General features: G+C 38.5%; 1 protein-coding gene across 4 annotated transcripts in view; it reads right to left on the reverse strand.

Moving 5' to 3' along the window:
• PAWR (pro-apoptotic WT1 regulator) overlaps positions 1-27,479 on the reverse strand; it is an 84,820-nt gene that overhangs the window by 20,663 nt on the left and 36,678 nt on the right. For all 4 annotated transcript variants that reach the window (XM_087767960.1, XM_087767956.1, XM_087767957.1 and 1 more), the window contains exon 3: positions 21,315-21,443. In XM_087767960.1, the coding sequence (XP_087624086.1) occupies positions 21,315-21,443 (129 nt within the window). The remainder of the gene's footprint in view (positions 1-21,314; positions 21,444-27,479) is intronic.

Here is a 27,479-nt window from a genome sequence, read left to right on the forward strand (position 1 = left end):
GCTAACCCAGGCGTTGCAACCTGGCTCACCTCAGTTTCTCTCAGGCAAACTGAAGTGGTCTTCTCCTGGCACTTGCTGTTAAGTAGGTAGACTAGAAGTCTGTATGTGGGTGTTTCATGCACTCAAATGTCAAACAGTGACTTGTCAAGCTACAGTAAGTCGATTTTGGTCATTGCTTTCTAAGCACCTGCAGAGGCTTAATGCATTCTGACTACAAACTTAAAGAACACTCTGCATCTCCTTTGATTGCACTTTGGAAATTTTCTTAACAACTGAAATAGTGAGTAACAGAACATATTTTAAATAACAGTGCACATTTTAAATACGAGTTCAACAGTGCAAAAGCCATGCATCTGGCCCTTCAAAGATACATACATGGATTACTTGCAGATTAGAAGTCTTACCATATTTTTTCTAGCTTAAGGTAACAAATTTCATTACTTTTCAGATTCCCACAATGCAGTAAGAAGATGTTTTCACTAAGATTACATTTTGGTTTGGGGTTTTTTTGTTGGGTTTGTTTTGGTTTCGATTTGAAAAAAAAAAAAAATCCATTATGCTTTTATTCTGGCTCTGTAAAGATGGAAATGGAAACAAGAAGAACAGTGGGGAAAAGGGCTCATTTACTGTTACACAATCCCTGAAAAAACATTGATGTGTTATATACCAAATAAGAAAACCTGAAACAATATATTTGCATCAATAATGCTATGCTAGTAGCTTCACAATACCAGCCTGATCCCACAGAAAAATTAAGACAAGTTTCAGCTGGTAAATGATGGCTCAGATTAGACAGAGTAAGTCCACAAATATTTTTTAGGATGTTGTAAGAAGAACATGAACCAATTATTTTATTAGTCACAGACAAAACTCCCCCCAGCACCAGCAAATATTAGGTAAAAAGTCAGGAAAGAATATTTAAGGACTTAATGAACTAAACAATTGGCTTTACTGGAAAAAATAACAGCAAAGCATGAAATTCTGTCTATTTATGACACTAACTGCAGACAACGGAATGAGTTCTCAAAACAAGATGCAAGAGAAATTCCATCCACTCTGAAAAATCCTACAAAACATTACACTACCTTCACTGATCAGTGTATTAATGTCTAAGTAAATAAACAAGCTAAAAAATAGGATAAAAAGATTATAGAAAATGAAGTTGACAAAATATTTGTATTACAGAAACAAAATTTTATCTTAAAGTGCATTTTGTTTTATGAAGCATTTTCAACTTCTGCAATACATGCTACACTTTCCCCAATATAAGCAGAAGAACAATATTCAACAAAGTTAAGTGATGGAAATTATTTGAAGAAACCTACAAAATGGTGTAAAATTGCTGTTTTAACACTGATTATTATTTTCTCATTGATGACAGCATCTGGAAAGTAGCACTTCACAGCTATGAAACAGCAACCTAATTTCACCTCTAAAAGGGCAAGGAAACAGAATTTTAAATGGCACCAATGCTATTTTTAAAGTTTACTAAGGGTAGATTATCTTTGAAAGGTCACAGCAGTCGGGGGAGGTTTCTGAGGACTGGAAGGAACTAAATGTCACTCCTGTCTTCAAGAAAGAAGATGCAGGGAACCACAGGCCAGTCGCTACCTCAGTCCCTGAGTAGATGATGGAATAAATCCTGAAATCAGCATGGATATATGAAGGGGAAATCATGCCTGACTGACCTGACGGCCTTCTGCAAGGAGATGACTGGCTCAGCAAACGAAGGGAGAGCAGATGATGTTTATCTCGATTTTAGCAAGGCTTTCAACCACCTTCCCACATAACATATGTATAGGTAAACTGCTGAAATATGGACCAGGTAAGTAGACTGTGAGGTGCAATGAAAAGTGACTAGACTATCAGGCTCAAAGGGTTATAAAACAGCAGCAGAGAGTCCAGCAGGGCTTGATACAGGGGCCATTACTGTTTAACATCTTCATTAATGACCCAGATGATGGGACAAAGTGCACCCTCAGCAGTTCGCAGACTACACAAAACTTGGATGAGCAGTTAATAATACATCAAATGGCTGTGTGGCCATGCAAAGGGACATTGACAGGCTGGAAAATGGCCTAACAGAGACCTCATGAAGTTCAAAAAAAGGGAAACGCAAAGCCTTGCACCTGTGGAGGAATAATCCCAAGTACCAGTACACGCTGTGGACTGGTTGGAAAGCTGCTGTGCAGAAAAGGACCTGGGGGTCCCGGTGGACACCAAACTAAACATGAGCCATCAATATGCCCTTGCAGTAAAGGCAGCCAAGAGCATCCTCCGGATGCGTTGCCAGCAGGTCAAGGGAGGTGATCCTTCCCCTCTGCTCAGCCCTGGTGAGACCACAGCTGGAGTGCTGGGTCCAGCTCTGGGCTTCTCAGTATGGAAAAGACATACTGGAGAGATTCCAGCAAAGGGCCACACAGATGACTGTTTGGAGCATCTGACACATGAGGAGAAGCTGAGAGTGCTAGGAATGTTCAGACTGGAGAAGAGAATGCTCAGGAGGTATCTTGCCAATGTGTATAAACACCTGATGGGGTAAAGAAGATGAAGCCATACTCCATTGTGCCCAGGGAAAGGATGAGAGTCAATGGACAGAAACTGAAATACAGGAAATTCAATGTAAACGTAAGAAAATACTTTCTTACTGTGAGATTAAACACTGGAGCAGGTTGCCTACAGAGGTTACGGAGTTTCTATCCATGGAGATAATGAAAACGCAACTGGCCACAGTGCTGAGCAATTTGCTATAGTTGACCCTGCTTCGTCTGCAGGAGTCGGACTAGAAACTTCCTGAGATCCCTTCCAGCCTTAATGATTCTGTGTTTCCACTCTGCTCATCTGAGTTTTCCATCTGCATTCTTCTCTCAGCTTCGTGAGTTTAAGTGAACACACACCTAACATGTGGCAGCTTCAGAGGATTTCATTCTGCCCTCTAATATCGTTATCTAGGGACTTGCCTATCTGAACTTTTACATACAGAGGACTGTAACGGCCTGATTTTTAGCTTTAAGACAGTCAGCAGTGACTGTCAAAGGTGATTTGACTCCGATGTATGTGAAAAGATACAAGTAGTTTCATCTAATACGTTAAGATACATGTTCACTGTAGCTGAAAACTGAAATTCCATATCAGTAACATCAGCCACAGCTCTTGGTGGTGATGGTCTCAGAAACATCCTGGTTGTCCTGTTAGCCATAGACAAGTGGTTCAACTCTCTTTTTAAGCTTGGATGGAGAAAGAGAGACATCTAGGTGACTGGGTCAAAATTCTGCCTGTCTGTCTGTAGATACAACTCTTGCCAATAAAGTAGGAACTCTGGGCTCTAAGCTTCCCCAGCTCTTATTTTTTAAACACTTTCTTTTTTAGAAAAAAAATGCTGAAACCTTAACGTTATGGCCATACTTCCTGGTGAACATGAGCCTCTGCTTACGGTGAAAGGCAGAACTCATGAGAAAGGGAGAATTTGCATGTGACACTGCAGTCTAGTGAAGCACACATACCCTTGTACAAAGAAATCTCTGGACCTTGGACGCTTGTTTTCTACTCTAGACACCAAAGGGATGCAATGTATCCACCGTATACCCTCAAATTTGCTAAGACCTTTTCATACAGTAAAGGCAAATATAAGCTGTAAAGCAGTTCATATACATAGACTTGTACATTTACCTCAACAGGAGACTTCTAAAAGTTTGGCAGTACTATTCAGAAAAGCCAGTTGTTCAGAAGAAGAAAGCTGGGAAAGCAAACAAATGCTCAGGGACAAAGTACATGGCAAATACTCTCATTTGCTACAAATGACAGCTGTTAAAACTAAAAAAAAAAAAAAAAAAATTAACTAGCCCTTTGTAACAGATGTTTCTACAGCAAGTATTAGTGGTTTTTATTTTTGTATTTAAAACTAACTATGAGCAAAAAGTTAAAAATACATGTCTGATGCATAAAAACAATCTCCTCTAATAACCAAATTAATACTGCGGATTTGGTAAATTGTGTCTTTTATTATTTTGGAATCTCTAATGTAAATGCAAACCAATCATTCTTTAAGGTGATGAGGCAAGCACCAGAAACATTATTTATCTCTGTTCTCATGTTATGAAAATTATTTTGTGTTATTTATCCAAAAGTTGCTGGGAACAGGAACATATGTAGTTATACTATAAACAGCACTATGTGTCTATTAATCCAAAATGAATCTAAGCTTTCCAACTATTCAAAAGCTCTTAAAATGAGGCAAACATCTCTTATAATTTAAGATCTTGTCTCCACCACTTTTGGAGAAGAGAAAGTTGGCAGAAAATGAAGAAAGGGAAGGAAAAAGGAGGAAGAGTCCTGTTCTGCAAAGAATTAACCTAAAAGCAGATGATCAGGCATGTATATTAATACTAATTTATGAATCTTGCTTATATTCTTTAATGTTTTTAAACTTTGAGTTTTAACCCCTGTTTAAAATACCTAGTAATTACTATAAAAATGAATGATTTGGCAAAATAATTGTTTATGAGTAATGAAGAGATCAGTTTATTTCAACATCTCCCTTTAAAAAAGGAATTCTCTTTACTGTCTGTGGAAATCCTGAACGGAAAAGCAATCAGTAAAGTAGTAACCCATAACAATTATGCTAATGGTTTCCTTCATACTGGTGAAAAAATATTGCTGCCAAAGACCTGTAACAACATCAGTTCTTCATCCAGGGTTGAAATCAAACACTCGTTTCAATACAGTATTCAAAACACAGCTTTAAAATTACTTCTACTTCTTGCACACGATCTCTGGCAGCTTGCATTACCTGTTAACAATATATACTACTGCTAATAAATTATACAATTAAGTAGTCTTGCTCTTGCTCCATCTCAGGTGGGAGCTCAAGAACGCCGCAGACTGACATACGTCAGCATTGCTCCAGAAAACGGGTCATGCTCCCTTCTCCTCACATCTACAAAAGTGTTTGTGCAGCCATGTATTAATGCACAACAGGGTGTGGTCTAAGTGAAAATAACCAAGGAAAAAGCAAAGATTTGTCTCATTCCACATGAGCTCCTCCATCTGATTCACCACACAGCCTAACACACACACACACCTGCTGCACAAGAGAAAGAGAACCTGTAAGGGCAGAAAAGGCAGCTGAGACCACTTCCATTAACGAAACCATTTGCTGCCAGTTAAATTTCTGTTGAACGAGGATGTAGGCAACTTTGCTAACTCCCCTCTCTGCTCCTGGCTCATCTTGGTATTTCATCGGGCCAATACAGAGATTACATAAACAAGCTGGTCATCAGGCTTTAAATAAATAGAGTTGTCTGCGTTTAGAAGTGTCTGACAAAGATTTCCAGATGCTAAACCAACCCTACCATTACAAATCCACTAGTTAAAATGTACTAACAAACATTGTTTTTAAACATGTACAAACTCTGGAGTCAGCTGGACTGTGAAAACAGTTCACTGGAATCCCTTGCAAGACTACTTAAAAGTTTCACAAACAACTAAAGCAAATTGCCTGGATCAAATCAGGCTGCTGGGGTACACTGGTCTACATACTGCCATGTAGAATACATGCAGTGTTTCAGAATTTGACTATACACTAGTGTAAATCATGACTACCTGATGATATTCCTGCAACGTGCAAGGTTAAATTTTGACTGAAATTAGGCCATCAAAACAATTTATTTTTGCATATGCAATCCAAACATGGGCTTCCTACAAAGTTTCCTATACATTCTTCAAGATATGAGCAGATACAACTTCATTGCATGGAGGAAGGAGGTCTACTGCTGGGGTTTCTTGCCTTTTTACGTATCAAGGAACAGGCAGATTCTATCTCCATCCAGCCAATCAAGTTACCTCCAGTCTCCCTCACAAGTCACATCTTGATTAACTACATCTCCTTTATTCTTACATTCAGTACAACTTTACATTGCCATTTCCTTGGAAATGGCAATTACGTATCTTCTGCAACGCAGACAAAATTTCATTCAGATATTAAAGTGAGATAACGTCTGAATGCTTGACAACTGAAAGGCATCGAAATTTGCCGAGAGAAAGCATCTCTCAGGAGCAACAAAGTCATGAAGGCACTATTTATCTTCCATTCCTGATTGTAAACCATTTGAAAATTTCTAGACACGCTTTTCATGGAATGTGACACCAATTCAACTTTGAATGGAAATGCTTTCACTGCTGAGGGTGTGCGTATGTGTGTGAATCTCCATTGTAACCATTCTTTCCACAAGCGCCCTAAGGTGCTTCCAAGCTTCTTAAAGCAGCAGTTGTATCACTCAACTACTTGCACCCCTGGCAGCTGTGCACTTTCTAGACCTCTGCTTGGACAGAACACTTGTACGTACAAAACCATCCCAGGCTCCCTCCCCTCCCCGTATTCTTCTAGCTGCCAAGATTTTACGTCTATTTCCACAATTCATTACATTTTATTTTTTTCCTGGTGTGGATTTCCTAGAGATGACCTTAAACACTCTTTGTTCACCCAATAAATCTCTTTTATAAGCAGTCATTCTAAAAATGAGCTTTTATTTCTAAAGCTGTTAAGAAAGCATGAAGTTATCACCACCTATTAATCAGTTACAAAATAAACTGAAACAGGAACCTAGTAAGATTAAAAAAAAACAAAACAAAAACAAAAAACCAAAAGCTGACCTACCGTTCTTAAATAGCCTGACAAAATTTTTCATATTTTGATCTTCCTTTGATTTGTACTCTGTCAAGTTGGAACAAACACATTTTAAAAGAGCCTTGTTTAATTTACATCCAACTGATCTTTTTAAAACACGCCATAATGAATAACAGAATAAAAGTTTGAGCAGGAAAAAGGCATTCTGGAGATATTCTGGAGATTAAAATTCAATTGCCAGAACTATTTTGATATTGTGGCACCCAGATACTTAATTCCAGATCAGCAATACAGAACAACTTCTTCTGGGCGAAGCAGTTGATGTACACAAGCAAGACCTAAAAAAATGTCACAGGGGAAAAGGAAGTCTCAGTTTCTTTACCTGCACTAAAAAGAGGAAATTTAAGGTTAATATACCCTCCGGTCACATATTTCTGAAATACTGGCTGATTGATTCCAGTAGGAATTTATAAAAGTGGAAAGGCAATGGCATTACAGTCTATACAAGGATGATGCTTTCTTTCAGAAGGAAGCCATAAGAGAAAATATAAAGGTAGGTTCAATAAGTAATCTGTTAGAGCATCTGCTTGTATTTTTTTTATTGAGAGAGAAAGAGAGAACCAAACAGAAGATCCAAAGAGAAGACACCTTTCCAGATATAGAATAACCTAAAAATAAATTAGGACAGCATCACAAGTTACCAGTTCCATAGACTCACTTTGAATTTTCCAGGCCCTTTCAATGCAGACCATATGAAATCCATGCATCTCAGACTCCAGGCAGTCTCTTCTGCCTCTGGACTATGCAACCCTTTGGGAAGAAAAGCTATTAGATTTCTTTTTCAAAGGGAAAATATGAAAACATGTCATTCTCTGTGATGTGTGTGTGTTTCTGGACTGCAGATGAATGATGTCCTACGTGAAAACACTGCAGTTCTCTATCTGACAGAGCAGAGCCTCAATGAGGTACTGCACATCCAATACACGCATGCGCAGAGCCTGTTTACGTGCTACTTTTGCTTTTCCAGAAATCAGGAGCAATGAAGACAACCGTGCAAAGAACGCCTCTTCCCCAAATCTGCCAGGATCCAAGGGTACCTACGAGCTCTAGCTCAGCACCGGCCTCGTCTGGCTCCTGCAAAGCGACTCAAACGTTCTCAGGCGCAGCCTGCCTGGGCACCGCACCCCACAGACAGAGGAGTGCCCTTTCCGAGCCCAGCCAAGTGGGAAGCATGGTTCAAAGGCACCCGCCCGAGTGCCTCGAAGAAGAGCCAGCCAGGCTGCAGCATGGGCAGCAGCAGCAAAGTCTGCTTCGCAGACATTCATTCGATCCTGACCTAGGGAAATATATTTGCACCATGTTCCCAAAAAGTATTCCGTAGTACACTCATTATCTGTCTCTAATTACGTCACAGGATAAAATCCAGCTATTCCAACTATTAATTACCTGTCCAATTGTGAAGAAAAAAAATCAAATATTTTGATACCCCAATTATTAAACTGTGGCACAATTTTAGGTCAGACTTATTTTATATAATGTTAATAGAATTTAAAAATCTTAACATGACATTTTTTTATCTGCTCTTACATAATTCCATAGTTGCAAAGGTATGAATGTTTTGTATGAAGAAAAACTCATTAGAATATGGAAGTTCATGGTGCTTCTTTGCCTAAAAGCCAATATGAACTAAATCTAATGCCTAACTTTTTGGGCTACTTCTTGGCCAATATGGTTTACAAACCTATTTGTATTTTTATACAAACAAATGGAGGACTTCACAGTTTATTAGTTCTTATAGTTCACCAGTATCTCTTAATCAGCTCTAAAATAGATGTTAACAACACAGAATCAATCACAGAATGGTTAAGGTTGGAAAGGATGTTATATTTATATTACATACTTAGATATAAGTATTTTTATATATTATCTTCTTCTGTTAGATTGTAGCATATTGTTTTCATGTTGATTGACATAGTCATGTGATTTAAGTAAGACTATAGTATGTTTACAACGTCCTAGCGGTTTCAAGATTATTACCTATAACTTGTAAAGCAAAATAAACCAAATTATTACTTACAGATGAAAATTTGCTCAAAAAAAGGAGACACCAACATGAGAGAAAGTGAAAGAAATACAGTGAAAATATTATTTCTACCTAGTGATCAGCCTGTGTAGTGAGCTAAAGGGGGCCAACCCAAAACAGACTGGAAAAACAAATTTCAGTCAGGGAAAAGTTAAGTGTCCTTACTTCTGTTCACTTACTTATGTAAACCTTGTTTTTTTTACAGCCTCATCTACTACCTTTAATTAATATGTAATTAATAAGGACTTCAAACAAGAACTAACATAGACATGCTAAAACACCTGGGTGCAACTGATACACATTATTCCTGTGAAGCCAAAGAAACTATGGCTCACGGCCCTGTTTACATAGAGCCAGAAGGCCATGGAAAAACACTGCAAGAACATCTAGGGAATCAAATCAGACATCTAACAGGAAGGTAAGTATTCTCGGTTCCTACCGATGAAGAAATCTATCAAGAACATTAGGTGCGAGGAAAAAAAAAAAAAAAAATCAAAGAAATACCTGCAGGTAAAACAAGCAGCTCCCAGGGAAGTCAAGTGTCATCAAGAAGAAAACAGCTTCCAAAAATAAGGAAACCAGTAATACTCACGAAAATATATGAACAGAGTTTTTTCTTCATTCATTATTCTCCATTTGTATACCCAAGCAATATTCAACACCAAAGAGCCAGAACAAGAGTTCAGGACAAGCAGTTAGGCAATTAGCAGAACAAAAGCTTCGAAGGAGCTGATTAGATCAGGCTGACCAAACTTGACTAGATCTCAGGTGACTCACTGACAGAGCAGAGCTGGAAAAATTATCAGAAAGACAGTGACTTTATCCAACATATAACCTTCATGGATCAGTGCTGCACAGTCATAAACTGAAAACGTAGGTTTCCTAAAATTTCCTGAAGAGAAAGGGAACTTGGAAATAATTGCACAAAGCTCCCAAATTCGATGTGTCAGTCACACATAAAAAAACCAAACAATCAATATCATTGCCAGCAACCTGAAGAATACCTCCAACACATAAGGAAAAACTACAGGATCTAAAACACACAACTTGATGCTGAAAGGAGAGCATTTAAGAAAAAAAAAAAAAAAAAAACCACCACCAAAATTCAGATGGGCATAAACCTTGATGGCTCAGATAAATTGAGAGTAGTGTGAGGATCTTGAATCACAGAAGAGCTACATCACAACATGAAACCCACAACAGAAATGATGACAGTGAAAACACAAACAGAATTTGCTGAAGTACTTTATAGCAAGTGTAAGTATAATATCCTGCACAAGAGCTATGGGCATAGCCCCTTCAAAATACACTAGTCTGTGCCCAGACATATAAACAGACAAAACAGAAATTTCTCCAAGTTATTTTTGATGGGATTTGTCCCACACTTCACAGAGCATTATAACTTTTTCAACCTCACCTTAGAGAGCTGAGCTGCTTGTTGACTTGTCTAAAGGGTGGTTTGCACACTAGGTACTAGAAACATAACTAGTGGTAAAACCAGCTTCTTCAGCGGAACTAGTTTAAAACAGTGAACCGTCCTGACCACCTCTACTAGGTGCTGGTTCCAAGAAAAGAAGGAAGAGGCCCTTGTTGGTGAGTTTACCAGCAGAATGGGCCTGATGTACTAACAAAAGAGTAAATAGAGGCAGAGAAGCCAGAGACTTCTCTATGACTCCACAGTCAAGTGACACAGAGTCGCCACATCCATACTCCAAAGCACTTGACTGTGGGTCCCCTCCGTGTCTCATGTGGTGTTTCTAAGAAATAGTAATCTGTAGGCTCCCCGCCAGTTAAAAGCATCTGAAATAATGCAAGGGCTGAACTACAGACCAAAGTGGTGCTTTCATAGTATGAAACCTAGGTCTGTGTTGCACACCCCAGCGTGTTGATTAAGGTCATGCAGCTGTTCCTGAGCTAGCAAAGGCTAGTAATGTCCTCATAGCACTGCACAGGCAGCCAAACCTGGTGCTGTGATGTTCATGCTACATGCAAGAACTGGTTCTTGGCATATTATTCCTCAAACAGTCCCCAGGTATGATACAGGAGAGCACTAGGCAGCATGAACCAAAACTCATGCCAGAAAACCTTGCTAATAATTAAGCCATAGGCTCTATCAGCAGTGCCATGGTTGAGCTCACACCCAGGTCTTACTCTCTTTAGCAGTATAAACTTAGTCAGACTGTTTCCACCAAACAACTCTGAATTCCGGATTCCTCCTCCCTCCTGAGCCATCACATTAATTACACTAGACTACAAGGACACAGAGAAGCAGGCTCCTCCTCCATCCTCACACCACTATGGAACTGGAATATGCAGCTTCTAAACACAAAAGCACATCTGAGTAACTACTGCTGTGTTATTCTCTAACTTAGCATGAATAACACAAACGTATGATACACATAATAAAAACGTTTGACAACTGCTGCTGCGTACATTTCTGTAGAGCTGCGTAAGTTTTTGTTCATCTTTCTGCAACAGTAAGTCTTCTCCTCTCTCCACCTTGCACAAACACACTCAGCAGGGATCCCCTTGGTCCATGCAGGTTCTTGCAGAACAGTGTCCTCCTCCTCTATGCACACACCTCAAGTACTTACAACTTCATTTATCTAGGCTTCAGACTGTTCCTGTCCTGAAAACAGCATTAACTAGAATTCTGCCTCTAGAATAGAAGAGCAGAAAAGTGCAGGAATCAGTATTACTGTAACTTACAGAAGCTTTTGACATCAGTCAGGCTGTGTCATTTATTTGTACAAGCAGATATGTTAGGAAGTCCTTCCTTTTTCAATAAATTTGTATTTACCAGAGGACTCTTCTTCCCACAGAAACCTCAGCTACAGTGTATCATTATACCCTACAGAATCACATCCCCCCCAAGACATTTTAAGAGAAGGCTAGGAGGAGATACCCACTTAGACATCATCATTTTTGACAGCTGAACAGAATTTCCATATTGACTCTTTCAAAGATAAAACAATCTTTTCAAACCAGCATTCGTTAGCTGAGGTAAAAAGTGATGCCAGTCCAAAAAAGAAAGCACGTGGGAAAGAAAATGAACTCCTTCACATGAGGCCCCTGCTGACTGCTCAACACATTAGCTGGGAATTTGAGAAACTGCTTCCTATTCCTTCTGGCCGTATAAAAGCTCCAAACCAGTGTAATACCAGCTAACACACCAGCTTATGCAATTCTGGAACGTAGCTTGCTGAACTCCACCGTGAAAGAAACCAACACTACAACAACGGAACAAATGCCTGCTCCTACAGGCTGACTACATAGCAGCAAGAGCTGTAGGTAAAGAAGAGAAGTAAACAAAGAAAAAAAAAACTTAATGGAAGGATCACAACTGAACTTAAAGAGATACTACAAAAAAGAAATCATAATAAAAGCACACTTTGCTTCCCACTTGGATGGCACAAGGATTTGAAAAGTACCCGAAGAGCCGGCTGTGCAGCCCCTGCAGTTCTCGGGCACCACCACGAATCTAAAGCAGGAGTAAGAAGCCTCCACACCACCTTGCCTTCACAGATCCAGGCTTGATTCAGTTTTAGTTTTCATGCGGGTCCTATGATGAATAGCTGAACATGTTCACAGGCACACAAAACCGAGAATTCAATTATAAGAGACTTTGTGGGTACATTTAACTTTATTTACCAGGAATGAAAAGTATTCCTGAAACAAAATGTTAAGCTTAAACCACTTATCCACTAAATTAAACTTTACTAAATACAGACGTTAAAAGTGTTCTTCATTTTGCATTTCTTTCTGAGAAAAGCAAAGTTTGCTTGTCAAAAGTAATCAAATTTGTGCTGACGATGATCAGGCACTGAACACAAATAATGCCTTCCACAAAGATCTCTCTTTTTGATCAGTTGTTATGAAGACAAATGTTGGTAACTGTGTATCAGTATTTCTCTACAAGAGCAGAAATCGGATGACTCAAAGTAGGGATGCCCAGCCTCCAGCCTCAAGGCTACATGTAGCCGGCCAGCACGACTTCACCTGGCTCACAGGCAGCTCACAGCCACCCGCTTTCCCTTCGGTCTCACATTAGTAACCGCTGGCTCTCAGCTTCCTGATTTCTTGGGGCAAAGGGGACCGCGATTTCACTTGTAAGCACTTTCCGAAAGCAGCAGTATTAGGTAGTGCATGCACAATATAGCTGAATCAGTTTTGCTGAGCATGTGCAGATCCTTTGGGAAGGTAAAACCCACTGAACATGCATGGATCAGCAGCACTACACATCGGCACACATATACTAAATTTGCTCACATGAGAGGAGAGGAGGAGGATTTTGGCAGAGAAACCTATGCTGCTACAACAATGTCTGTTACACAGCCCATTCAGCTGAGAAATCCAGACTCCACTGTTTCAAAACTCAGTTTCTATTAAAACCCCCCACACACACACACAATTTAACTAAGAACTAGAAATCTCATTTTTGCAAAACAATGCACTCGGTGTCCTTAAAGCCTCCAGTTATACCACACAAGACCACCATGCAACATTATTACTCCTAAACTCAGAGAAGTTACCTTGCGGATTAATTACAAAGTTACTACATGGAGTGGATTTTTTTACAGTTTCAATAATACAGACAAAACTCAATTAAAGAAAATTAAGGCTGCAAAGTCAACCAGTTAAGAACAATTCAGAACGTTGTTGACTTATGCAACTTTCACTCAAATTCTTACAACTACATGCATCATGATACTGTCTTTCCTGACATCGTTACACGATGTATTTTTCCGCAAGAACTCTGACGTGGAACACAGAGTATTCAGCAAGTAGCATTCAGTATTTTGCGTTGGCTTGTTTTTCACAAAGTGGCCACCGTGCCTTATTTATTGCTATTCTCATACTCAAACTGCACTGAATACATGCCTGTATTGCTAGAAACTACTGGAGTGATGGCCTGATCGTATGTGATCAAGGAAAGACGGAATTCCTGTGTTCCTGTTTTCCTTATACAGACCCAGGAATAATCTGGGTCTCCCAAGCCTTGCCAAGCATGGCAGTTGAACATCTGAAGCTCCTGGTTCAGTGCAGCAAGCTCCCTGCAACTGATGTCACTTACTGTAAAAATACTGTACACAAGACCTACTTCAGATGAAACTATATTTATTGAATTTGAAACTTTTTAACCCCCGTTTTATGGGATCCTTTTTAGACACACAATAAAATTGCTTCATGAATCTTTCTATTGCATTCGCTATTATTGCCTAAGTGTTTTGTGAATACTGACAACTGTTTTCATACCACCTCCGTGAGATGGATCATGTTAATCAGCAAACAGAAAACCCAAGATCAGTATTATCTGGTAACTTCACCGTCAAATATCAGTCTTACTATCCCATTTTGCAGAATTACATACACCTTCATATCCTCAAACCCAGCTCCTCCTACTTTACATATTTCTGTGTTTTAATCACATTTTATTTACTTTCTTTTTAAAACAACACCAATAATATGATCACATTATGTAAAATAATACTTGGCCTAACATCTGAAGAAATATAGCATAAAAAAATAAAACATGTCTTAATACATTTGGGCATGCCCTGTAGCACAACTGATTTTTTTCTACGGACAGAAATTAACACAAAGTAACACCATGGCAATAGACTAATGAAAGATGAATTATTACTCTTGAATGCACGCACATAGTCATTCTTTGCAAGAACTACATGAAACCTAGATGCAAAACATCTTTGAAAAGTTGTGGGCAGGTATGAATAGATATGAGTATCATTACCACATACTTTGGATAATGAAAGTAATTGTGAAATGGTGCTCTATGACATTACACTGCTGTGCAAAATAAAAAGGCAGGAAATGCAAAATAGACAAGTATAAGCTACAATACGAGATGAGAAGCTTATTTGGCAGCACATTCTTGGCATAAGATCAAGTACAAGACTTTGGGGAAGCTTGTATCAAGCAGGTTTTCGGCTCTGTTTCCTAATGGAGATGCACGCAATCCTTCAGTTCCCTGCATTCCTCGCAGTTTGTCACACAGCTAAGAAGTCACCAAAGACTTTTATTCCCTTACCTCATTTTATTTACTGCTTTCAGCATAGCTTATAAGGTGTCTCTATTAAACATTTACAGCTTTGTAACACCGGCGTACATCACTGCTTCAGAAAATTTCAACGTGTTGGGTCACATCTAAAGTAAAGGATGGTGTTTAAGCCACCAGAACTGCACCAGAGCACTTCTGTGGGAGTATCTTTGGACCGCATTCCTTTCAGAAATTGCCTGCAATGTTCTGGTGAAACATTAAGCTTTTTTTAGAACAAAAGGTTAAAAAAAGATCAGATGTGGTTTTCCTTCAATTTTCATAGTCTCTTGGATGAGTTATGACTAAATGCACAAGTCATAACTAAATGGCCATGATAATAAATCAAGCTTAGATGACTTCACCAGCCATCTAACCTATTCACTACTGAAGTTAACTACGATGAACCCAATCTGCTGCGGCACAATTTTATAATTATACCATTAGGTGAATGCTGATTATGTAGACATTTCATCCTATCCTCACCTCCAATCAACGAGAAGGATTCTTTCAAAGATACTGGGTAATTCCTACACTAAACAGAATAATTATCCAAGCATCTATCATAAGCTAATGTCTTGCAGAGAACAAAACAAATTAATGGCTGGAACAAGACGATCACAATTTCTAACTAGAGTGCCAGGGTCTTGAATGAGGTCCTGGGCTTCGCAGCAGCATGTAATATGCAATCAGGTAGAGCAAAACAGTTAGTCTGGCTTAACAAAAAGAGCGAGTCATGTTTCCCACTGGGGTACCAGGCTTCACAACACTTGAGAAGCAAAATTCCCCTACCAGTTTCATGCCCACAACACAAATCCAAAAGCAGGTTTCTAGCAGGTGACCGTAGAAACATCTTCGGCAGTCATTCCAGACACAAAAGGTACTGGTAACTGTGATGGTTATGATCTGTGGTTTCTTAAACTTGGAATTAAGAAATACACTGGACAAATTTTGCTGCTGTGTGACGATAATAAAGATCAGCATTCCTTTTTTACAGCAGGATACCCTAAATCATTCTCATTTTTATAAATCATTACCTTTCACTTGAAGGATTCAGAGTATTTATTTCACAAAGGTTGAACCTCATTATCTAAGTGACTGAGAGCTTCCCCTTGTCATGCTTATGGGCACAAAAATCGGTATCTCACACTCTCTCTAATTGATCCCTATTTCCAAGTTATGTCAGTAGCAAAAATCATTCTGACATGCTTGGTCCAAGTTTGCCAGGGAGAGGAAAAGATTCAGCCCATCTAATTTTAGATGCCTACATCTGACCTAGCGAGACCCCTTTTGTCACCAGCGGGGAGAAAAGCACACATCCAGAACACGGTAAACCCTATCCCCATGCCAATGTCAAAAACAACTCTGAAGATCTCAAATACCTTGTTGTTTCTTGGTGCTTTTGCCAATACATATTTACTGAACTATTCCCATATCTTACACTTAAATGTCAGACTGTTCACAGCTGATGAAATTTTTTGCAGTGTGTTCATACAGTGCACAGGACAGGAACTAGCCTGGAGGAGACTGAGGGGAGACCTCATTGCGGTCTACAGCTTCCTCACAAGGGGAAGAGGAGGAGTAGGCGCTGATCTCTTCTCCCTGACGACCAACGATAGAACCTGAGGGAATGGCAGGACGATATGCCAGGGGAGGTTTAGGTTGGACATTAGGAAAAGGCTCTTCACCCAGAGGGTGGTGGAGCACTGGAACAGGCTTCCCCAGGAGGTAGTCATGGTGCCAAGCCTGACAATATTCAAGAAGCATTTGGACAATGCCCTCAGACATATGGTGTGAATTTTGGGGTTGTCCTATGCAGGGACAGAAGTTGGACTCGATGATCCTTGTGGGTCCCTACCAACTCAGGACATTCTGTAATTCTATGAACTAGCGTTCACAGATGCTACAACACTTGAAATAAAATGTGAGCACTAAGGAACCAAAGATAAAATGAAGAAAAGGACTTCAAACTCCTTCCAAGATGTTGAGAATGACTGTTCTCTGTGATTATGGCATCATTTACAGAAAAACAGCCAGCTGTGATTTAAAGTTTTTAAGAGATGGAGGACCTACACGTCTCCCACTAGAAGGCTTTGTGTTGACTTCGGATTAATCTTCTCAGCCTTCCTAATTCACTCTCCAGTTTTCCAAGAACACCACAAAGTAATACAGACACCACAACATGCTATCATGGTCAGATATCACTTCTATAATGACACAGAAGTTATGTTAACCCTACTGCCACAGGATTAGAACCAAGAAAGGCACATATTTGTGCATCTGGTCTCCTAAGATATTCCCCAAGCAACTGAATTCCAGGAGGCAGGTGACCATGGTATCAGCACAACCTGAATACTTTGATGCAAAATTTAAGGCCTTGCATATGGTGGGTTTTGGTGCATTTTTTTCGGGCATTAGCAGAATAGTAGCATTTTTCCAGCTAGTATTCTAAGAAACTTAAAAAAAAAAAATCATCCGTAAACTAATTGTTTTTCCAGTCAAATTTTGTAGGTTTTTTTGATGCAAGTTATCTTTATATTGTGTACTTACTAACACTTTCAATTAAGAAAAGAGAAGACGTTCATTACCCTGAACATAACATCATTTCTGTCCAACTGCAAGAAAGACGTTGCAATCAAATAGTTTTGCACTATTTTTAATTTTACTATCTCTGCTAAGCAACAGCTAGATTTACATAACTGTCAGACTCCACTGATCCCTAGTTAACTTTAACTATGCTTGTCCTTAGCACTACAAATTTTTAGCTAATGTGTAAGAGCTCTAAGCTTCATTACATGTAACTGATCACTCTCAGTGTGCATCCCTGTACACATCAATGAGTAGTCCACAGCACTGTGACTCAGAAGCTGAGAACCACTTAATTGCAGCATTAAAAATAGTAGGAAATCAAGCAAGGAAGTCAGAGCCAGATGTAACACTTGTGTCTGGGAGTGGATTCAGTGTTGATTCACCTGATGAAGTGTGGCTTTCCACACCATCTTTTGCTAAAGTTAAGTAACAGTTCTGATTGAAAATTTTTTTTCAATGTTTATAATGTTTCCAGGCCTATCAGCTTCCATATATCCAATATAAAATTGAGAAGCTGATTTCAGCCAAATAGTTCTGCTTCAGGGAAAACACTCTCCGGTCTGGTATATTTTTAGATCTAGTCTTAAACAAATCTCATATCTCTGTGGTTTGGATCAAGGACTTCAAATTCAGCCAGAGTTTTCAAAAACTGTATACTTGCCCATGAGCAGAACAGCAACTTCTGACAATGTTAAAACAGAACTGAAAGAGCAGGTTAAGGATTGGAAACAAAACATTATTCAGCAACATATTTGTCCATCATACACAAAGTCAATATTAACTGTCTTGTTTCCCATATAAATGTCACAGTAATTATATACTTACAAATTTCATAAAATGATAATAGAACGGACAAGTCAGTGAATATGTCTAAGTAAAGAAATGTATTTATTCTGCTTAGTAGATAGAACTAGAATAAATATTGGTCAATGGCAACTAGAACTAACTGAATTCTTAGATCTAAAACAAGCTCTACTTTTAAGAACAGAATTAAGCTTAACTGTTGCACTGAGGAGAAACAAGGAAACTAAGTCATCAAAGCTGAAATAACACTGTTGCCTAATTCTGTTCAAATTGGGCAAGTTCTAAGTCTTCTCATAAAAAGCGAGTTGACAGAGTCAGTAACAAACTGATTAAGTCTTAGCAGCTACAACTTTCTACAGTTCCATCTGTTCTGTACATGTGCCATCCTGGGTCTTTGCCAGATCTGAGGACCAGGACTCTCTTCTGTATTGTCAGTGACAGGACACCCCTGCTGTGCTCTGTCAACAAAGAAGTAGTGCCTGTTTGAATGCGGAGGTGACAAACTTGGAACCGTGTAGGATACAATTAATACAGACAGCCTGGTAAATAGAAAATGAGATTGCTGGTCAAGAAGAATAGAAAACATGGATGAAAAAAACAGAGGCGTGGGAACATAGCCAAAGCGTTATATAATAATACCACTGGGGGAAACGAAACGTGGCAACTTTCAGAATATTTGTTGAAGAAATGAAAACAGAGTGAACACAATAAGAAAGAGTCTAACAAACAACTTGGAAAAAAAGTATAAAAAACATTTCAGAATAAGGAATCCTACCAAAGAATCTGCAAAGACAATAGATCAAGTTTTAAGAGGCATGCTCAGAGACAGTTGCTCTGCAGAAATATTTTTGTTGGTGTTCACCATGGAATAGCATGGTAAAGGTCTTGCATTAGAGTACTTCTTCACGGAAGACTCAAAGGATCTGTTTCAAATAGAAGTGCTGGTAGAACTTAAAAACAAATTAACAAAATGGAGGAAAAAAAAAATAAAAGCTAATTGCCAGAATGAGAAGGTATTTACTCCTTGAGCTCTGAAGGAATTATTGATGTTACTGAAAAATGTAACAGCTAAACTACTCAAGATCGTATATAATCTCTCACTTAAAACTGCCCTAGTACCAGTGGTTAACATAATCACTATCTTTAAGCAGATTCTAGAGCAGATGTGAGAACGATAGACCAGTAAGCCTGATATTTATACTCAATAAAGTGGTGCTAGTAAGTCTAAAACAATTAGGGAATAAGTGAGTAAATATGATATAGTATGGAAGAGTCACCAGGGCATTTGTAAAATAGTTACACTTCACAAATCTAACACAGTTTTTTAAGTGAAAAAATGTCCAGAAGAGAAAGTTGGTTGGCAGCCTACTGAGTTTCAAAAAGACATTCCCCAAAGCCTCTTAAAGAAATTAAGCCACGCTGCAATAAGCTAATGTCATTCTGTGAATAAATCACTGGTGAAAAGACAGGAAATAATGGTAGGCCTTGATGGTCAGCTTTTGCAGTGGATGGAGTACCCAAAGGAGCTCCATGGGAACCTGTTCTGGGACCTGTGCTTTTCAACATATTCAGGAAGCAGATGTCCAGAGATGCTACTCAGAACTGAAAAGATGAGGGTCAACTGTGAAAACATGCAGGACTTCTCTATTGCAAGTGGCTGGGAGATGAAACAGGAGATGAAATTCAGTGTACAGAAGCACAAAGTGAGACAAAAAGGTAAACATGCTTCTGAATTTACATATACATCAGTCTCTGAGTTGGCTATTATCACTCACAGATAACCCCAAAATGTTAAGTTAGACACACACAAAAAAAGTAAAGTCGTGCAAAGAGGCAGACTATCAGGAATTGTCAGGAAAGAAACAGGCACAAAACCCACCATTAAACCACTCTACAATTGCATGTTGTACTGAACTCTTCCGTTCTGTTTCCTGATCCCAAATAAAATATAGTTCAAACCAGAAAAAGTACAGAATGTTACTGAATATCTCCTGTACAAGGAACAACTAAATAAAACAGAATTCTTCGGCCTAGAGAAGAGACAGCTGAGAGGTGCTGCGCTCTCTCTGCAGCACTCGGTCACATAAAGAGGAAGCAGTTGTTCCCCATGTCTTCCACTGGGACACCTTGGTGAAACCACATGGAAACAGATGGCAAATGACAGGTTCAACTTAAACAAAAGGAGACTGTTCTCCACATTCCAGGTAATTAAGCTGTAGACCTCTTTGCCTTAGGCTCTTCTGAATGTTAAACGCATTCATAAGCATATGAAAGACTGGGCAAAATTTTAGAAGTAAAGTGCATCCAGACCCACTAAATTCAGTGATGTCCCCTCTGGTTCAGGATATCCCACTGGTGGTTTGAAAACTATCACTATGGGCTTGCTCTGTATATTTTTCTCCCTATGCATGTGCTATTGCCTCTGTTAGAGGCAAGAGGCAGGGCTAGATGGACCCAGTGTGTACAGCTGGGTTTGCAAATGCTGTTAGGGAACAGAAGAGAAGAAGAAACAAGACTGGCTAAAGAGACTAAGGGCACGAAAGGAAAGAGACAGAACGTGACACAGGTAGTATAGTATGCAGGAGGGGTCTATAGGGCATAACTGGAAGGGTTTTGATAGGGGGAGGGCTGCAGGACTGAGTGTAACCTGTGGCAGGGCGACTGGAGAACAAAAAAGGGGAGAAGAGGTTTCACAGAGGGCAAGGAGCGTTTTCCCTAAGTGTGTGTGCTTGTTTCAATACCAGAATCAGTAAGTAATTAGAAGTTTGTTAATTGACAGTAAATTAAGTTGGGAAATTAAGTTCTGATTTGAAAAGTTTACCTCCAATTAATTGAGTTTTTTAAAACTACAAGTATTTTTCCGTTGAATCTCCAGGATTCTCTTCCTCTTACCAAATGAGTGTTTGGTGGACATCAATACCTTTACCTTCAAAGCCCCTGCAGAAACAAGGGATTCTGTTCCCTGAAACCGGCCTCAGTAGTGTTGAGTTTGGGGAATGGAACCTCTTAGTCTGTTTTTAGTAATGTGTCAACTCCTGAATTTCATGTTTGTTTCTATATAGGGTATAATCTACTGTTAAGTAGGAGTACAAAGAAGAAGATAGTATGAGTTTAAAAACCAAGTAAAATATCAAAACGAGCAAGTGTTATGATCTCACCTGGAGTAAGTATGAGCCAGGGGTATCTGCACTGGAACTCTCATTTTGTATCGTATTCTGTTGGGTAATAGCATCCTCCTTCTTTCGCTCCTTCTGCCCTGCTTCATCATCTTCATATTCATCAAGGCTCTAAAACCAAAAATTTTCAGTTACAAGATAGTCTTTGTGTGTTGCTTCACATACTTCCCACATTTCATAAAATTCATGCACCAGTAACTTTTTTCCAAGACTAATTTTATATTTCAGAAAAGTTTAATTAATGTTTAAATGTTTTTTATTTTCATGGATATTGGTATCTCCAATACAAGAGTAAAGTTTGACAACTAACTGCTTTTTCTTAATCACAAAAAAAAGAAATAATCAAACCAAGATCCAACTTGACAAAGCCCTAGGCAACATTGTCCAAGTTCAGTGTTAAACCAGCTGTGAGCAGGGGCGTGGACTACACCTGAGGTCCCTTCCATCTGAATGACTTTACAATCCCATTTGTCATAAGCAATAATTTTACCTCTATATAAGAGATTTTGAGGAAGCACAGAAAAGGGGCGGAAAAAAAAAAAAAGACAGACTTAATTGTATTCTTCACTCAATAGCTGACCTTTTTTGACACATCTGTTGAGACTAAAATGTCAGACTGAATCAGCCATCTTGATTTTGCTCTCCCTGTTTTTGGTTTTGTCTTTGAAAATTTTCTATTGAAAATCAGTAATTTTTAATTAGTTGGACAGCCATTAATTACCAACAATTTACACTAACACGTAACATTTTGGTTCTTCATCACAAATGCTTCATACTAGATTTACTGAAATACTTGATTCGAAAGGATTAAGTTTCTAAAACACTGGCTGCTGACAGGTGAGACAGGAAAATAATTCAAAAATAAAACATACAAAAAAAATCAGTAACACTGCCTCTGTTCTAGCTTAAAGCCATGCTGAGGCCACAGTAGGAATGTGAGGACTTAGCCAGCTTTGGACTAAGTCAGCCACCTCTACATTGGTCTATTAGTTTATCATGTACAAATTTACATAAAGAAAAAAACACAATCTCATGTTTAGAAGACCAACTTGAAGAGATATGAAGCTCCAGAAAAATTGACCACAACATCACGAGCTGTTTGCCAGCACTCTGCATGGAAACAACAGGTGTGTGAGACCTAGTTACCAAAACACAGGGAACTAACCATGCTAAGGTATCAGAAAAAGCTTCTAGGTGAATGTGCAACAGCCGGAGAAGCAGAAAACAGGGCTACAAGAGGACAAAGATGAATGACAAACTGCTTCAATGGAAGTTTCTAACGCACAAAAAACAAAAGTCACTCCTCTGAGGCTTAGATACTGATGATCTCTGACATTATCTTATCCAAAGGACCCAAAACTAGTCAAAAGCATATAATGAGAATGCCAGAATGTAGCATTTTTTAAGAAGCAGTGTTATTCACTAACTGAAAATCACACTAGCATATAAAAAACTAACTTTGGCTGCTCCAAAGCAAACACTGTGGTGACAGAAGTGCTAGAAAACTGACAAACTAGAAAGGTGTACGTTTCCAAAAGTGGACATAATAAGGTGAACTTAAGTGAACCTGAATAAAGGCCATTTAAATTCTCTACAGTAGCACTCATGGCAGAACCCTAATGCAATTTCACCAATCTACTTCTAACCAACATTTTAATGCAATTCATGTAGACCTGTCTACTTCTGTCACTAAGAAAAGGCATACCTGAAAGACTGTTACAGCTGAATCATTATACATTCAAAAACACTTTCAATAAATGGTATTTTCAAATAAAATAATTATCAATTAAAAAATATTTAATTTGGTTCTCTCAGGCCCAGTTTCAACAAGGCATTTAAAAAAAACTGTCACAGCACATTCTAGGAGGTGATCTTTAAATCAACATCCTCTACGTTTTATAAACTGTAAAGCTTAAAAATGTTGGTAACATAAGCTTAATTCGGTATCCTAATTTATCCCATTATACCAATAATCCATTCTGAAGGGACAAAATAAAAAATAATGAGCCACTACCATGACAAGAATTTGAGTGGTCTTCAGCTCTTACAAAACCTGTCTTGTTCAGAAGCTCACAGCAGATCTCCCAGAAACTAAGACTAATGTCATGCAGATGAATGATACTGTGTTAGAAAAATAGGAAAACTTCCATATTGTTCTTCCAGCCTCCAAGTTGTTCATGTGAGAGAATGAAGATCCCGGATAAACTCAAAGAGATAGTTTGACATGAGTCTGGAAAAGCAGCCTCTAATAAGCGTAGGAGAAAACCAACTGGAGACAGAAGAGACCAGTAACCTTCACACACCTCAAAAAAGCTTGGCATTTTCAAGGAACAACATTCTTTAAGGAGAGCATAAAGCTCGAATTACAATACTGTAGGTAAAAAAACATCTTTGTAGCAACTAAGTAGACAAGTGCTCCTTTCTTCACAAATTCTCTCCTTCAGATACATGTTTCTCATAAGCTTTCCAGAGACCATCAGCATTCCACAGAAATGTTTTTCTCTGAATACAATTACATCTGTGAGGAAGAATGTTCTTCTCTCTTTCGATGCAAGATCACCTGCTACTAACTGGCCTCTTAGCAGTTTCGGACAGGAACAAAATGTCATCATCTGATACGAAATTTCCAGCCACAAAATTTTAAACAAAGCATTTTCAGTTAGGATTTGCCAGCGATGCCCATTCCCACCCTTTCCCTTCTTCTCAGGAAGGTTCAAAATCACAAAAGACTGCAAATCAATACCACAAAAAGGTATTAGACAGCCCCCCCCCCCCCCCCCGCCACAAATAACTAATATTTCCAAAGTTAAAGGTTTTCTTCCCAGGCAGGGAACACTTAGCAACGGTTTATGTAAACCTAATTTGAAACATACAACCTGCTTTGAAGGCTACTGGGGCTTATGCACTTCTCCATCAACTTCAGTTAGATTGCTAATCTTAATGCTATTTACATTCTAGGCTAACTTTTAGAGTAATAAAAATCAATGAAAGCCAAGTTTCAGTTGACAGATTAATTACTATTGAAAAATTAAAAACGTACAAAGTGTTGTCACACACTTTAAAAACCGTTTTTGTTCAAACTGCCCTGCAGCTGAAACTGCCTCAGCCCACAGCACATTTCAATCAGACGGATGGATCACTGCGTTGCTCGCATTGTAGGCTTCTCTCAAATACACCACTTTGCTTTAGAAACTAGTGTCACGTCATTGAAAAAGACATAAATGCAGTAATTACCTTCTCTGTCAGCACAGCAGAGAAATGGACTTGTAACCACCAAGGTGTAATTCTGGCCCATTATAGAATTCCCTCTGTCCACTCCCTTCCCCCTGTTTTTTTATTTTGCTGCTAGGCACATACCATTTCAGATTCTTATTTTCCATTAAAATGATCTGAGTTTTGTGCAGCAGATATTCAATGTGACATTCCCACATCTGATCTTAATATAAGGAATCCACAGAAATTCTTTAGGTTTTCTAGCATTTCAGTACATGTTTGAAGCTGTAGTATAAACATTTTTCTGTAAACCTCTAGTATGGAAACTACGAGCAGAATAAGATGCTTTTAAAAGAATCAGACTGATGAAGGAAACAGCCACAAAGATATCCCCACGTTCCAGCCCACCACCAGCCTGCAGTTTAAGGAAACACTGTACCAAAAACATTTCTAAGGATTCACTGGTTTGCCTCCTATAAACATTTGTGCATTGCTAACAACAAACAAAAATTGGGAAGGGACTGTCTTGTCCATGAAAACAAGCGGTATTCCTACACGCAAAAGATCAGTTTCTACGTGTACACAAGCTGCTCTCGCCACAAGAAATGGTGCCGAGCCGAAATGTCACTATCCCCATCCCCCTTCCTGCACCAACTTGCTTTTGCCTTGCAGTTCTGCTGGCCGAGCACATACCTAAGAGCTTCCCCCTTCATTTCATGAAGGGTCAGTCAGGTTAGCTTCAGCAGATTTAATTAGCCCAGCTGATTTTGCCTGAACCAGATGCAAGCCCATTCAAACTATTTATTACGCAGAACTCCGCGGATGGTTGTGCTACATCAGCTTTTTGAAAATGATGAGCACTTGAGATAATAACATATTTAACCAGTACAGCAAGATGTGCAAGCAGATACATACTCTCAGTAAAACCCCGCGTTCAACTTCACATTGGGCAATAAACAGAATCTCTACAACACAGGCACCATCAGTTATCTTGATTTTTTCTTATTTAGCTTAAGTATGCTAACGATCTAGAAGAGGAAACAAATCTAAGCTTCTTCTCATTGTCACGAAACAACTTTGAACAACTAAAAAAAATAAAAAAAAAAAAATCAAATTTTACCGCAAGGACATTTTCCATATTTAGAAAAAGTTCAAAGTGCACTATCACAACTTCATATCAAGGTGCTGGAAAAGTGCAAAGGTTTCTACTAAATGTAAACAGTTCCTAAAAACGTCCACAGTAGAAATACAAAACAAGATATAAGAATTTTGGTTTTAACTCTGAAAAAAAATCTAACTAGGCAATTAACTACAACAAAATACATTTTGGGAATCAACATTATTTTTCCCTCAGCCAATCATTCAGAAAAGCCTGACTGCAAATAAAAGACAACTATTTTACACATCATTTCTATATAATCACTTTTCTTACTGCAGCACTGAGAACCAAATGCCTCCTCGTTTTATCAAACACAGCTCTGATACGTTAAATACCATCTTCCTATCTCTTTGCACAGTATCAAACCTTTCTGTCATCACCTCTCAAAATACACTGCAAAAACAAGCAAAAATCCCAAACCTCAATGATTGGAGATTACATTACTTTTCCCCTTCAGAAACACTGTTTTTAATCATACTTTTTAAACACACTTTTATTACAATGTCCAGACAGTACCCAAAATATTTAAGTAAAATGGATTTACAGTAATATAATCTTTTATTAGAACAACAGTATAATTGGAAAAATTGCATCTTTTTCACTATGCAAGCCTTTCATCAGGTTTAGCTTGCCTAAGTGCTTTTCTTTACAAGTTGAAAAACATCCTTATAAAGGTAAAAAGAGCTAACGTTATTCATAGGAACTATCTAAAACCTACAAACTGTTTTATAGATATGGATTACCCAGTAAAAGATTTTATTTTTCTAAGAATACTTGACCTTAATTCTCACATTAAGAGAGCCCAAAAAAGGATTCTGAACTCAAACACCTTATCTGAATGATCTTTGTGCACTTCTAAAAGTCTACGTATCCAAACGGAGCAGTCCAATATCAACAATTAGTATGATCACAAGCATGGATTTTTAACCCACAAAAAGCATAAAGGCAGGAATCTTTGGTATCCAAGATCAAAAGAGACCTCAATGCAGCAATGGGTCAGTGACCAGCAGGTGGGCAAGAGCACAGCTGACTGCAGCCATAGGATGCACTCATCCTTGACCACGCTGCCAACAAAGCAATCCAAAAAGATGAACATCACTTAGAGATCAATGAGATGCACATCTTGCTCTACAGAACTCACAGCATTTATCATTATAAGCCACATTCACATTTTGTTTGAACTCTATCCTTTTCTCACTCATAATGAGAATTTACAAGTGCCTACTTTGTATACTCAATTATATTTCAGAGCACATACAGTTTGCAGTCTTAAAATCCCCTTAGAAATGTTTCTGGGGAAAAAAAACCAAACAAACAACATGTTTGTCTGTATTAGAGCAAAATAACAAAGTATTTTGAATTCTTTTAAAGCTTTAAGTAAAACATCAACTACATCAACACCAGAATGTCAATTATCCCTCATTACAATAACAAAAAGCAGCTATGTTTGCAGTTTGTTATTCAGCAAAATACACTGTTTGGCCACCACTGTCTTCAAACATACCACAAGAATGAGTTCAGAAGTCAAATGTTTAACTTAAACTAATCGTCAAAAAATCCTTTATCACAAGGCTTGTCAAGAATGATTGGTGGAAATGCCCAATTTAACTACTTAGTACGTGATATTAATATTAAAGTCACAGAGTAAAATGCCAGGGATGCAGAAGAAACTGCAAAAGACAAGCTATCTAGCATTACTAAAATCCTTCCAGAAAAGAGAAAAACATAACAAAAAATATGGATTGGCAAGCTATCAGAATTAAGCACCAAACTAT

Source organism: Nipponia nippon, unplaced genomic scaffold (assembly GCF_047370975.1).
Source record: "Nipponia nippon isolate SJK-2023a ecotype South Korea unplaced genomic scaffold, ASM4737097v1 scaffold_3, whole genome shotgun sequence".
NCBI lineage: Eukaryota > Metazoa > Chordata > Aves > Pelecaniformes > Threskiornithidae > Nipponia > Nipponia nippon.